At 57.4% G+C, this 11,990-nt stretch overlaps 1 protein-coding gene and 1 long non-coding RNA gene across 2 annotated transcripts; one reads left to right on the forward strand and one right to left on the reverse strand.

Annotated features, from left to right (window-relative positions):
* Positions 1–2,844: 2,844 nt before the first annotated feature.
* Positions 2,845–4,137, reverse strand: LOC138816072 (uncharacterized). The gene is made up of 3 exons (XR_011368548.1): positions 4,011–4,137; positions 3,636–3,756; positions 2,845–3,525 (listed from the first exon to the last, which is right to left on the reverse strand). It is a non-coding gene; the product is annotated as an uncharacterized lncRNA (long non-coding RNA).
* Positions 4,119–10,746, forward strand: LOC138816070 (N-acetylglucosamine-1-phosphodiester alpha-N-acetylglucosaminidase-like). The gene is made up of 9 exons (XM_070005604.1): positions 4,119–4,212; positions 4,310–4,765; positions 5,980–6,119; positions 7,218–7,455; positions 8,113–8,318; positions 8,400–8,447; positions 8,869–8,970; positions 9,065–9,128; positions 9,253–10,746. Exons 1-9 carry the CDS (start codon positions 4,127–4,129, stop codon positions 9,461–9,463), a joined length of 1,551 nt encoding a protein of 516 aa, XP_069861705.1. The 5' UTR covers positions 4,119–4,126; the 3' UTR covers positions 9,464–10,746.
* The last annotated feature ends 1,244 nt before the right edge of the window (positions 10,747–11,990 follow it).

Raw genomic sequence — 11,990 nt, forward strand, 5'->3', positions numbered from 1 at the left:
AAGCCCCACAACCGACCAAAAAAAAACATCCTTTTTTTTCTACTCCAAGTAATGTCATGTTAAGAAACAGGGAATTACAGGACAGATTTAAATTCCCTAGAATTGTAGGTCACAACATGGATACTCAGTCTTTCTAGAGACCATCATTCTTAGTCTCTGCCATGTGTGACTATTCTCTCTGCACCCCACTAGAGAAGCTGCTCAGGGGTGCCCTTCTCCCCCCTCCCACTCCTCCCCACAAGCCCTGAGTCCGTACCAGCCTCTTTCCTGACTCACAAAGCCGCCCTCTCCCTCTCCCTTCCCACTGTCCCAGCGTACCATGGCCTCCAGCACCTTTGCCATTACTAACGTCACAGGAAAATGCAGGTAAAAATCATGGAGGCCAACAATCCTGTAATCCTAGCTACTCAGGAGACAGAGATCTGAGGATCATGGTTCAAAGCCTGCCAGCCCAGGCAGGAAAGTCCGTGAGACTCTAATCTCCAATTAACTGCCAAGAAAGTGGAAGTGGAGTTGTGGTTCAAGTGAGGAAAAAGAGGGGGTGGGGGCAGGGACAGTGACCAGGCCCTGAGTACTGGTACAAAGAAACAGAAAGGGTACCTAACTTCTATCCTCTTCCCAGTTAATTCATGGGCCCTGGTGAGGAGGCCGTGTTTCTCAGCAGAGAGCCATTAACGCCCCTTTTATACCCAACAGCAGGGGAACCAACCCCCTCCCTCTCACGTGGTCCACTCCCACCCCAGCATGGGGATTCATGTACTCAATCAGCTTAAGTTGTGTAAGAATCCCTGCCACATCCTGGAGCTTAGAGCTCTTGGTCTGTCTGGTAAATATGTGGGGCCCGACAGGGAGACTCTCAGGTTTACCCATGAGGTGACGAAGCAAACCTCTAATCATCATACTGTTCCCCCTCAGCCCACAGCTCCAAGAAACCACTAAGCTGCTTGCTGTCAACCCAGCTTGGCCTTAAAACAGAATCATACAACAGAATTGTAAGGGGTCATAAAAATCTTCTAGAAGGCCAGGTCTGGGGACTCACATCTGTAATCCTATCTACTCGGGAGGTGGAGGTCTGAGGCTGGCCTAGGCAAAAAGAGAGAGAGAGAGAGAAAGAGAGAGAGAGAGAGAGAGAGAGAGAGCCCCAATGCAGACCATAACTCAAGAAAAAGTGGCTGGAGGTGTTACTCAAGTGATAAAGTTCCTGCCTAGCAAATTCAAGACCTTGAGTTCAAACCACCCAAAATGTTTAAAAAATAGAATATCTCATACTTACTAAAAATCATTGCACTAGGGCCTGGGAAGGTGGCTCAGTGGTAGAGTGCTTTCCTAGCATGCATGAAGTTCTGGGTTGGATTCCTCAGCACCATATACACAGAAAAAGCCAGAAGTGGCACTGTGACACAAGAGGTAGAGTGCTAACCTTGAGCAAAAAGAAGCTCAGGGACAGTGCCCAGGCCCTGAGTTCAAGCCCCAGGACTGGCAAAAAAAAAAAAAAAAATCATTGAACTGTACACTTAAGACCCAGGAAATTTTCGTATGTAAATTATATTTTACTAAAACAATTTCTGAGGCTGAGGCACAGCCTGGGGAACATATCAAGGCCCCACGTCATGAAAGAAAAAGAAAAAGAAAAAAAAGCCAGGCACAGCAGCTCCACCCTATAATCCTAGCTCCTTGGGACGTAGAGATGGGACAATCATGGTTCAAGACCCTCTGGGCAAAAAATAATTCACAGGATTCCAAGGTGAGAATTGGTCAGAGGTCACCAGCCCCCTACACTCCTAGTAGAATAGACAGAGAAGAGGAAGGACTGTCGGGAACATAGGGGTTGATTTCAGACCTCAGCTGGCTTAAGTAGTGTTAGCACCCTGGATGCAGACCAGAAGGAGGCAAATCCCTCCATGCCAACAGCTTGGCACCAGGCTGCGTAATCCCCTACATTAGCAGGGGCTCCTGGAGGGGGGAGGTCAGAAATGACATGAAAGGGACAACTGACAAAATCTAAACTGGGCACTAGTCACTCACTCCATGACTCCAGACCCTCCGGAGCCAGCCGTCAAGTCTTGAGTGGTCCACCTACTCCAGGCTCCCACTGGCAACCAGAGCACTCTCCACATGATTAGATAAAAACCTTGCCTATGTCCAATGTCCTCATTTTAGTGGTCCAGTGGTTACTTAAGAAAACATCCTGTCCTGTCCTTGAAATAGGACCTCATAGAAAATCAGCCCATCAGGAAATTGTGGTCTACAGAACTCACAGATGACAGGAGAAAACTGATCAACTGAAACCTTCCACACAACAAAATGGGGGCTGGTGACCACAAAAGGAGAAAGTAAGAGGAACGGAAGAATGAGGAAATAAAGATGGGACACCACATCTCTGAGGTCACAATCTTACAGGAAACAGAAAGGAGACCTGCCAGTCAGAAAGCCATCTTTAAAGTCCCCTCGTTTCACCATTCAGTCCAAGGCCAAGCTCTATAAGGAGGAAGAAGACCAAAGTAGCTGAGATGAGCGATGCCACAACCTTCCTTGCCAGATTTCTGTCCTAATACACTTTTGTGTCACTTTTACTACAGTTCACATCTTGCCTGAATTTGTCTCTTGACAGACACAGGCACCTGAGGTCACCTTAGCTACCCTAAATGTCTGGTAATGCATTCGACGCATTGGCCAGGAATCTAAAGGTTAAGTATATCCTTTTCTGACTTGGATTCACGAAAAGGTAGCATTACAGAACAATGAAGCGGAGGGAAAAGCTGCTTGTGTGCAGCTGGCTTCTCATTTTAGGAAAATGGAGGATAAAGGCAAAGGCCAGACTCAATTATCAACAGGCTAGGGCTGTTTATTGAGGCACAGTGAGGGACAGTCTTCCTGAGGGATCAGAAATTGTGCAAGGAGGTGGGGTTGGAGTTAGGCTTTTGTGGGGTCTGAGCAAGGAGACAGAGGTAACTTGAGTTCAGTACGGGGAGGTTACTGCAGGTGTGGGCAGAGAACTGGCTAAGTATAGTGACAACTGACTCCCTTTTCCAAGGCCTCAAGCTTTTCAAGGTCCAAACGGCTCTACATCTGTCTGGCCTTGATGGTTTGACCTTTTCAGAATCCAGTTCTCAGCCTTCCGTCTGATTTCTTAATCCTTTCTGTTAGGTTTTTAAAAAGAGGTAGCTGAGTAAGAACAGCACCACGCACGTGGTATTCAGGTAAGGGATAGGTTTATTCAGTAGACCTGCTGGGACGGGCAAGGTTGGCACACCACGTGGCTGGCAAAAGAGAGGGTCTGGCCCCAGGTTAGGCCTTATATAGGGTAGGGGCGGGGAGAAAGGTGTGTCCAGGTAAAGGCAAGTGGGATCAGGTAGGAGAAAGGTGTGGCCACATCAGATTAAGATGTGACCTCAGCAGATGCAGAGGTGACCTCTTCAAGGTGTCCCAGTTGCCTAGGTAACGCAGGTACTGGGCGAGGTCTGTTCGCCGTCCAGGAATGGACCTTACACTTTTCTGGTCTCACAGCTCAGCCTCAAGAGTTCCCTACAGGTTAGGCCCACACAACAGAACGTTTACAGGCTGGCTTAGGTCGGATTGCCTTACCTGTGCACGGTCGGTGCATTCCCGGGGTCATGCCTGGCACCTGTATGCACCTGGGATATACTAGGCCAGGGGGTCGAGCCTTCTTGTTCCGTCTTGGGACACATAAAAGGATTAGGCCAAGAGTCCTTGGGTGAGTCCTTCGGTGGTGGGTGTGGGTGAGGTGGTGCATGCCTGCAGGGAGGTTGAAGCAGAAGAATCACACACACACACACAGGATGAATATGTAATTAGTATCAACTATGAGTGGCCAGAGCTCTGCAGGCCATGGGCCTCCCACGGCTCAGTCCCCTCCCCCCCGACTCGCTCCCCTCCCCACCGCCTCTGGCAACGACTTCAACAGCTCGTTCTCGAAACTTCCCACAGATCTGACATTTCACCCAGATAACAGGCTCCCCCCCCCCCCCCGCCCATCCCCGGGCAGGTACCTGCTGAGATCTCGCGATAACCCGGACCAGGCTTGGACGCCGCGGCCCTCCCCCCGCGGAGCCGCTCCGGTCAGTCACGTGGGCCGGGCCCACGTGATCGGAGCCGGGGTCCCAACATGGCGGCCCCCACGAGTCGCGGGCTTCGCTTCCTGCTCGTGCTGCTCGGCCTGGTCCGGGCGGCGTGGGGCGGCGTGGGCTCGGGGTGAGTGGCGCCCGCGGCGGGGGGGGGGGGGAGCGGGTCCGGATCCCCCCTCCTCCTGTGTCCCCCCCACGAGCTCACGCGCGCCCCGTCCCCGCAGGGCCTCCCGCGACGACGACCTGCTGTCGCCCTATCCCCGCGCGCGCGCGCGCCCGCCCCGGGACTGCGCACGGGTGCGCGCCGGCCACCGCGCGCACGAGAGCTGGGCGCCGGCCCCCGCGGCCCCCGGCGCCCCCGGCGCCGCCGTGCGCGCCTTCGTGTCGCACTTCGGGGGCCGCGCGGTGGCCGGACACCTGACGCGGGTCCCCGCGCCCCGGCGCGCCGTGTCCGTGCTGGAGCCCGGCGGGCCCGGGGGCTGCGCGCAGCGGCGGCGCGCCACCGTGGAGGAGACGGCGCGGGCGGCCGGCTGCCGGGTGGCCCAGAACGGCGGCTTCTTCCGCCTGGCTTCGGGCGAGTGCCTGGGGAACGTGGTGAGCGACGGGCGGCGCGCGAGCGGCTCCGGGGGGCTGCAGAACGCGCAGTTCGGCATCCGCCGCGACGGGACCCTGGTCACCGGGTGAGGACGCCGGGAGCGCCGCGCCCCCCTCCCCTCCTTCCCGCCCGCGGACCGGAGATGGGGTGGCGGCCACCGGTCACCTCGCCTGCTGCACGCGGGTGCCGACCCCCCTCCTGCGGTGCCAGGCGGTGTGCGGAGCCCCGGGGAGCGCCCTTCGTGAAGGGACCGGCCCCGGTAGTAGGAAAAGTCAGGAAACAGTGATCAGTTCAGACGGTGCTACGAGAGGAGGTTGTCAGGGTGCACAGGTGCGAGCCAGGGCTGGCTGTAATGGGATCTGAGAAAGTGACCGGTGAGTTGACCTCTGAAGAGTTACGACCCAGGGGCGAAGTGGAGGAACAGAATTTGGGGCAAAAGGAACAGCTAACAGGCGAAGGCTCACAGATGCAGCAAGGCCAGGAAGCGGTGGCTCGCACCTGTGGTCCTAGCTGTGCAGGAGACTGAGATCTGAGGATCAAGATTTGAAGCCAACCCAGGCAGAAAAGTCCATGGGACTCTTATCTCCATTGAGCCACTAAAAAAATCTAGAGACGGAACTGTGGCTCCAGTGGTAGAGTGCCAGCCTGGTGTGCAAAAGCTGAAGGACACCATGCCTTGACTTCAAGCCTCAGTAACACACACACACACAGAGTTCAAGAAGACTTAGGGGGATAGGGAGAGGAGCCACAGAAGAAACAGTTATAGGGATTGGAGGTGTGACTCTGTTGGTACAGTGCCTGCCCGTGAGCTAAGGAGTTTGAGGCCCAGTCTAGGATCTAAAAATAAACAGACAAATGAAACCTGTTATCTGAAGGTGGCAGGGATGACTGCGTACCACCTGGCTCATGCCTGGGGTGAGGAGAGATGCTAGGTTGGAGAAGTGGACAGGGAGGGTGGAGGGACTGTAACAGGATCGTTTTGCCAGAAATTGAGGGTCACACATGGATTTGAGATCTGGTGGGGTTTTTAATGAAATAAAGTGTAGTAGAGGGTTTGCAGAGGGGGTGAGGGGCGGGGGGGAAGGGTACTGTGGAGCCCCTGCCTGGCTTCAGCCTTTTGGGCCCCAACAACGGGGAGACAGCAAAGGACTGCAGGAAGCCACAGTTGCACCCTGGCCAGGCATATTCCTGGGGTAGGGGGAGGAAGAGGAAGTTTGATAAGGGGTAAGAGGAAGCTCACCTTCCCCCTGCGCCTACGCTACTGCCCTTGAGTGAGCCTCCCGCCCTCCCCGGGTGCAGGTACCTGTCTGAAGAGGAGGCACTAGACACCAACAATCCATTCGAGCAGCTGCTCAGCGGGGTCGTGTGGCTGATTCGAAATGGAAGCATCTACATCAACGAGAGCCAGGCCGCCGAGTGCGACGAGACACAGGAGACAGGTGCGAGGAGAGGCCGTCGTCGCCGTACAACAGCTGGGCGCTGTGGCACACACCTGTAGCCTTAGCTGCTTGGGAGGTAGCCCTCAGGAAGATTGCCAATTTCAGGCCAGCCCAGGCAAAAAGTTCACTGAGACTCCATCTCAACCAGATGCCATCCCACCTATCCAGGAAGCATTAGTAGCGTTGGTCTGGGCCGTTCTAAGCATAAACTGGACACCCTAGCTCAAAAACAACTGAAGACTTAAAAAGGGCTGGGGTCATGATTCAAGTGCTGGAGTACCTGTCTAGCAAGTACAAGGCCCTGAGTTCAAACCCAGTATTACAAAAAAAAAAAAAAAAAATAGAGAACCAGGAGCAATGTGGGGTGGGCTGTTCTTAAGCCTTCCCATAAGCCTCTGGGAGCAACAAAGTTGTGCTTAGCACTCCTGGTAGGTGAGGAGATCTAGGCAGTCTTGTATGGAATGTATAACAAAGGAAATGGTTATATAATAAGCTGGAAAAAATAAAGTCATAAACGCGAAGGAAGAAAAACTTCGAAGCTGGGCACGTCAGCATCTACTTGTAATTCCAGCCACTCGGGAGATGGAAAGCAGGAAGATCTTTTTTTTTTTTTTTTCTTGCCAGTCCTAGGGCTTGAACTCAGAGCCTGGGCACTATCCCTAAGCTTCTTTTGCTCAAGGCTAGCGCTCTACCACTTGAGCCACAGCGCCACTTCCGGCTGTTTCTGTGTGCATGTGGTAGTGTGGAATCAAACCCAGGGCTTCTGCATGCTAGGCAAGCACTCTACCACTAAGCCACCTTCCCAGACTAGGAAGATCTTAAGTTCTAACCAGCCCAGGTAAAGTTGGCAAGACTCTGTCTCAAAAACAAAATGGCTGTGAGACACGGCCCAAGTGGAATTCCTCTCATATTCATGAGATCCTGGATTCCAGCACCAAAACCAAAGAAATCCCGGTGGAAGCCATTAGCTGTTCTGCTCAGGGACCCAGCAAGGGTGGTGTGTGCTCAGGGTGCCCTGAGCCCGGAGGTGGACAGTTGGTCCTTGGCAAGAGGTTCCAGGCGGGAGAGCTGGTGATCAGCTGACTGCTTCTCTTACAGGTTCCTTTAGCAAATTTGTGAATGTGATGTCGGCCAGGACAGCCATAGGCCACGACCGCCAGGGACAGCTGGTGCTCTTTCACGTGGATGGACAGACGGAGCAGCGTGGCCTCAGCCTGTGGGAGGTGGCAGAGTTCCTGCTGCAGCAGGACGTGGTCAACGCCATCAACCTGGATGGCGGTGGCTCCGCCACCTTCGTGCTCAATGGGACCCTGGCCAGCTACCCGTCAGATCACTGGTAAGCAACTGTCAGCCCACCTCAGCCCCGGGGGTTCAACAGTGAACACAAAAGCCTGATGTGGTGGTACATACCTGTAATCCCAGCAGTTTGAGAGACTAAAGCAAGAAGATTGTGAGTTTAAGGATGCTCTGAGCTACATAGCATTTTTTTTTTGAGCTGGTACTAGGGCTTGAACTGAGGACTCATGCTTGCTCTCATTCAGCTTCCTTGCTGGGCTGGTCCTCTGCTACTTGAGCCACACCTCCAGCCCAGCTTTCTGCTGGTTAATTGGACATAGGTCTCTTGGACTTTGCTTACCAGGCTATCTTCAAACTGTGACCCTCCAGATCTCAGCCTCCTGAGTACTAGGATTAGAAGCGTGAATCACCAAGGCCTGCATGGCAATTGTGAGGACTGCCTGGGTTATACAGTTAGACTCTGTCAGTCAAACACACCAAGCACTAAGGCCTGAGCCAGCGGTCACCAGGACTAGCCCCCTCCCCTCGCAGACAGGGCCAGTCTGTCAGGAAAGACATTTGTGGGGAAGGACAGGCTGGCTGGGGAGGGGGTAGAGGGCGCTATCCATATCAGCCAGGGCCCTGGGGTGGAGGGATGGGGGGGGGGGGGCGCAGAAGGGGCAGCATCCCTGCCTCCTTACACCCTTCCCCCCAGCAGCCAGGACAGCAGGTGGCGCTGTCCCCGCCGCGTGTCCACCGTGATCTGCGTGCACGAGCCCCGCTGCCAGCCGCCCAACTGCAGCGGCCACGGGACCTGCGTGGACGGCCACTGCCAGTGCACCGGGAAGTTCTGGCGCGGCGCGGCCTGCAGCGAGCTGGACTGTGGCCCCTCCAACTGCAGCGGCCACGGGCTGTGCACCGACAGTGAGTGGGGGTCTGGTGTCCCACCCACCCCGCCCAGCCCCGCCCGGCCTCTTACCCAGCCCCCTGCTCTTGTCTTGGCAGCCGGCTGCCGCTGTGACGCAGGCTGGACAGGGCCCAGCTGCAGCGAAGGTGAGAGCCACGCACCCCAACCCCAGCCTCGCACCCCCCGTCTGCCTACTGGTTCAGGGGGAATCTGAGTTCCATCCAGGTTTCCAGTGCCCCTGTGACAAATCGCACGCGTGGATGTGGGCAGCCAGACAGCAGCAGGGGTCCCCAGGGTCCTCCCTGACCCTTTGAAGTGGCTCCTGGGGCCCCTGGCCCTGCCAGCCCCGGGCGGCGAGTGTCTGCTGTCCCCGCTCAGCCTCCCCAAGCCTCTGCTTGTGCTACCCCGTCCTCCTAAGGAGCGGAGGGACACCCCCCCTGTGCCCCCCTGAAATCTCGGGTGGCACCTGCAGAGACACGGTTTCCCGCAAGGTCTCCTTCAGGGACGCAGCTCACCCACCCCCAAAGGCCAGGCCTCTACCCCTGACCTGCCTCCTCCTCTCCGCAGAGTGTCCCCTGGGCTGGTACGGGCCTGGCTGCCAGAGGCCTTGCCAGTGTGAGCACCAGTGCCCCTGCGACCCCCAGACTGGCAACTGCAGCACTTCCCAAGGTAGAGCCCCTGGGCTAGGGATGGGCAGCCCCCCTTCTCCCCCCCACCCTCCCCCTCCCCCGCCAGGCCTGCAGCGGCTCTTTGCTCATTACAGTGAAGCAGTGTCTCCAGCCCTCCGAGGCCACCCCACGGGCAGCAGAGCTCTCGTTCTTCAGCAGGTAGGTGTTCCAGTGGGGGCCCAGCCCCCGCCCATGGGGTGTGGCACGGGACCCCATCCCCAGCACAGGACAGGCGCGGGGCCAAGCTCCCAGCAGCCTCCATCCGCTCTGTCTTCTGCCCCAGGACCACGTGGCTGGCCCTCACCCTGGGCCTGGTTTTCCTGCTGCTGGTCAGCGTGTCGGCCAACGTGTCCCTGCTCCTGGGCTCCAGATCCAAGAGGACCCGGCACGTGGACGGGGACTACGTGTACCACCCACTGCAAGAGGTGGGCGGGGAGTCCCTGGCACCCGAGAAGGAGCAGCCTGGCGACAGCCACGACCCCTTCAAGGACTGACGGCCCCGTCTGCCTGGCGAGACGCCGGGCAGCCTCGGCCCCTCACCTGACCCCAGCAATGCAGAGCCTGAGACCACGCCTGCTTCGTGCCTGACCGCCTGAGCTGCCCAGGGCCTGGCCCCAGGAGGGCCTGCGCCATTGCCAAAGAATCCCCAGAGGCCACCAGTGACCAGGCCAGGCCAGAACACCTGTCCACATTGCTCACTGTGGGCTCGCTTGGCCAGGACCTGGTGTCTCGTCACAAGCTCCTAGAAGAAGGCACGGGAAGAGCTGGGGTCGTGTTTACAGGTGGATTCCGTGGTCCGCAGCCCTCTGCCTAGAGCTGCACTGAAGGAACCACCAGGGGGCGTCGGTGAGGCCTGGCTGGGAGGACGCCAGGCTTTGGCAGGTGACCAGCTCACCTGTGCTCTCAGACCTGCTGTGCCCACGCCGCCCCTGAGCCTTCCCCGCGTCCCTGTCCTCTGCTGTGCTGGCAGGGACTGGACACCGGCACCACAGTTCTCTGCTGTCTTTGCCTGCCCAGCACCTGCTGCTCCCTCTTCTTGGTATTTATTTGTTCTGGCAAGACCTCACCAGTCTGGCTTCAACCTCCCGATCCTCCTGCCTTAGCCTCCCAGGCGCTGGGATTACAGGCAGTCATCAGCTGGGCCTCCCAGAGCCCACTCCGAGCACATGGTGCGTTTGGGAGGTGGCCCCAGGAAGCCGGGGACTGGGCGGGAGGGCAGCCCGTGCCGGGTGTGTGCTGAGCATCGGGCCACCACACCTCGATGCTGTCCTCCTGTGCCACGTGAGACGGGGCGAGCTGGGCGCAGGCGGCCAGTGCCCGTACACTGCTGGTTGTGGCTGCTGCCGACGTCCCCTCCACAGGGGCTCAGCCACCACAGGCGACCAGTGGTGAACATCAAGACGCCCTCTGGAGGCCGGGCGTGGTAGTCATGCCTGAAATGCCAGCATTGTGGGAGGGTACCCAGGCCACCTACCTCCCAGTCCAGAAGGTACTGGCCCAAGTCCAGGGGGGCTTCAGGGACCGATTCAGAGATAAGCATCTGCCCCAGGCCGGGCAGCCAAGGCCCATCTTGGACCTTGTGCTGGGACGGTCCGGCTTTCAGGCCTGAGCCACACACAGGAGAGGGAGAGAAGCTCTTCCGTGTGGTGAATACTTGAACAGAGGGAGAGGCCAGCTGATGCGCACAAGAGCCACAGAGGGAGAGGGGCGACACACACGTCCCAGCCCCTGGAGCCAGCTGTACCTGAAGCCAATAAATCTTTATTTTTTGTTTGAAGCCATTTGTGTTCAGTTTTGGCATCTCGGACAGCCCAGAGAGTAAGGAACTCATGAGTCACTGAGGAGAGAAGCCACCCACAGTAACATGGGTCACCCCTAGCCGCCCTCTTAGAGCGAGCTTCGGGGGACCTCTGAAACGTTCTGGGGACCGGGGCAGCCTGTCTGAGGCCATTCAGGCATCAAGTGTGTTCACAACCTCTGTCAGGTTCTCAAAGGAGTCTGTTTCAGAAAAATCTTCCCCAGAGAACCGACTGGGTTTCAGACTGCCTCCTTACAGCTGCCTTGGGGGGCTGGGTGCAGAGCAGATGGGAGACACGAGATAGGGAAGGTCTCAGAGCCTCCCTGGGGACTCTGGTCCCACCAGCCCCCAGGGTGGCAGCTTGGGCCAAGGCTGTCCTAGGATCCTGAGGGCACACCTGAGTCCCCCCCCACCTCGCTCTGCTTGGGCTTGGCCCGTGAGGCCTCAGGGGAACAGCAAGGTGGATCAGACGTCAGCCAGGCCCTGCAGCGTGCAGCCACCTCCAGGCACTACTGATCTCTCCACACTCAGGGCACCCACGGAGCCACTGGCTGAGCCTTGACCTGCCACCGTGACCCAAGGGAAACCTATGGAGTCAGAGCGAGTGGGAGGACAGCCAGTGCTCCCGTCCTGTGCCCGGCTCCGCACCACCAGAAGACAAGCGGCGCCTTGGACAGGCCCTCATACCCTGTGGTAGCAGGACTGTGGCTGGCCTGGACCACAGAGAGCTGGGCAGAGTGAGCAGCCCAGGAAAGAGCGTGCCTAAGGAGGGCCCTTGCTTCCCTCGGGTTCCTGAATCCTAGCAGGTGGGATCCAAGATGCACCTGTGCATCCACAAGATGCACGTCCTCCAGGACCTCAGCATGGGGCCTGTGTGGCGGCAAATGTCCCCACAGACATCCTTAGCCATAGATCACAAAACAATGGGCCCTGAACCCAATGACCGATGTCCTTTAGAAAAGGAGACCTAGGCTGGGTGTGGTAGTGCCCAGCTATAATCCTAGGACTCAGGAGACTGAGACAGGAGGGTCTGGAGTTCAAGGTCAGCCTGGGCTACATAGACCGTAAAAGAAGAGGGGATGTGCAGGGGAGGTCCTGTGAAGACAGAGGCCGGAGACTGTGGGGTGATGGGACCCCAAGCCAACGCCTGCTGGGAGCCACCAGAGGCTGGAGGAGGCCCTGCAGAACCCTTGATGTGACCCCCCAGCCTCCAGAGCCGGGGA

Source organism: Dipodomys merriami, unplaced genomic scaffold (assembly GCF_024711535.1).
Source record: "Dipodomys merriami isolate MVZ:Mamm:240054 unplaced genomic scaffold, mDipMer1.0.p SCAF_680, whole genome shotgun sequence".
Lineage (NCBI taxonomy): Eukaryota > Metazoa > Chordata > Mammalia > Rodentia > Heteromyidae > Dipodomys > Dipodomys merriami.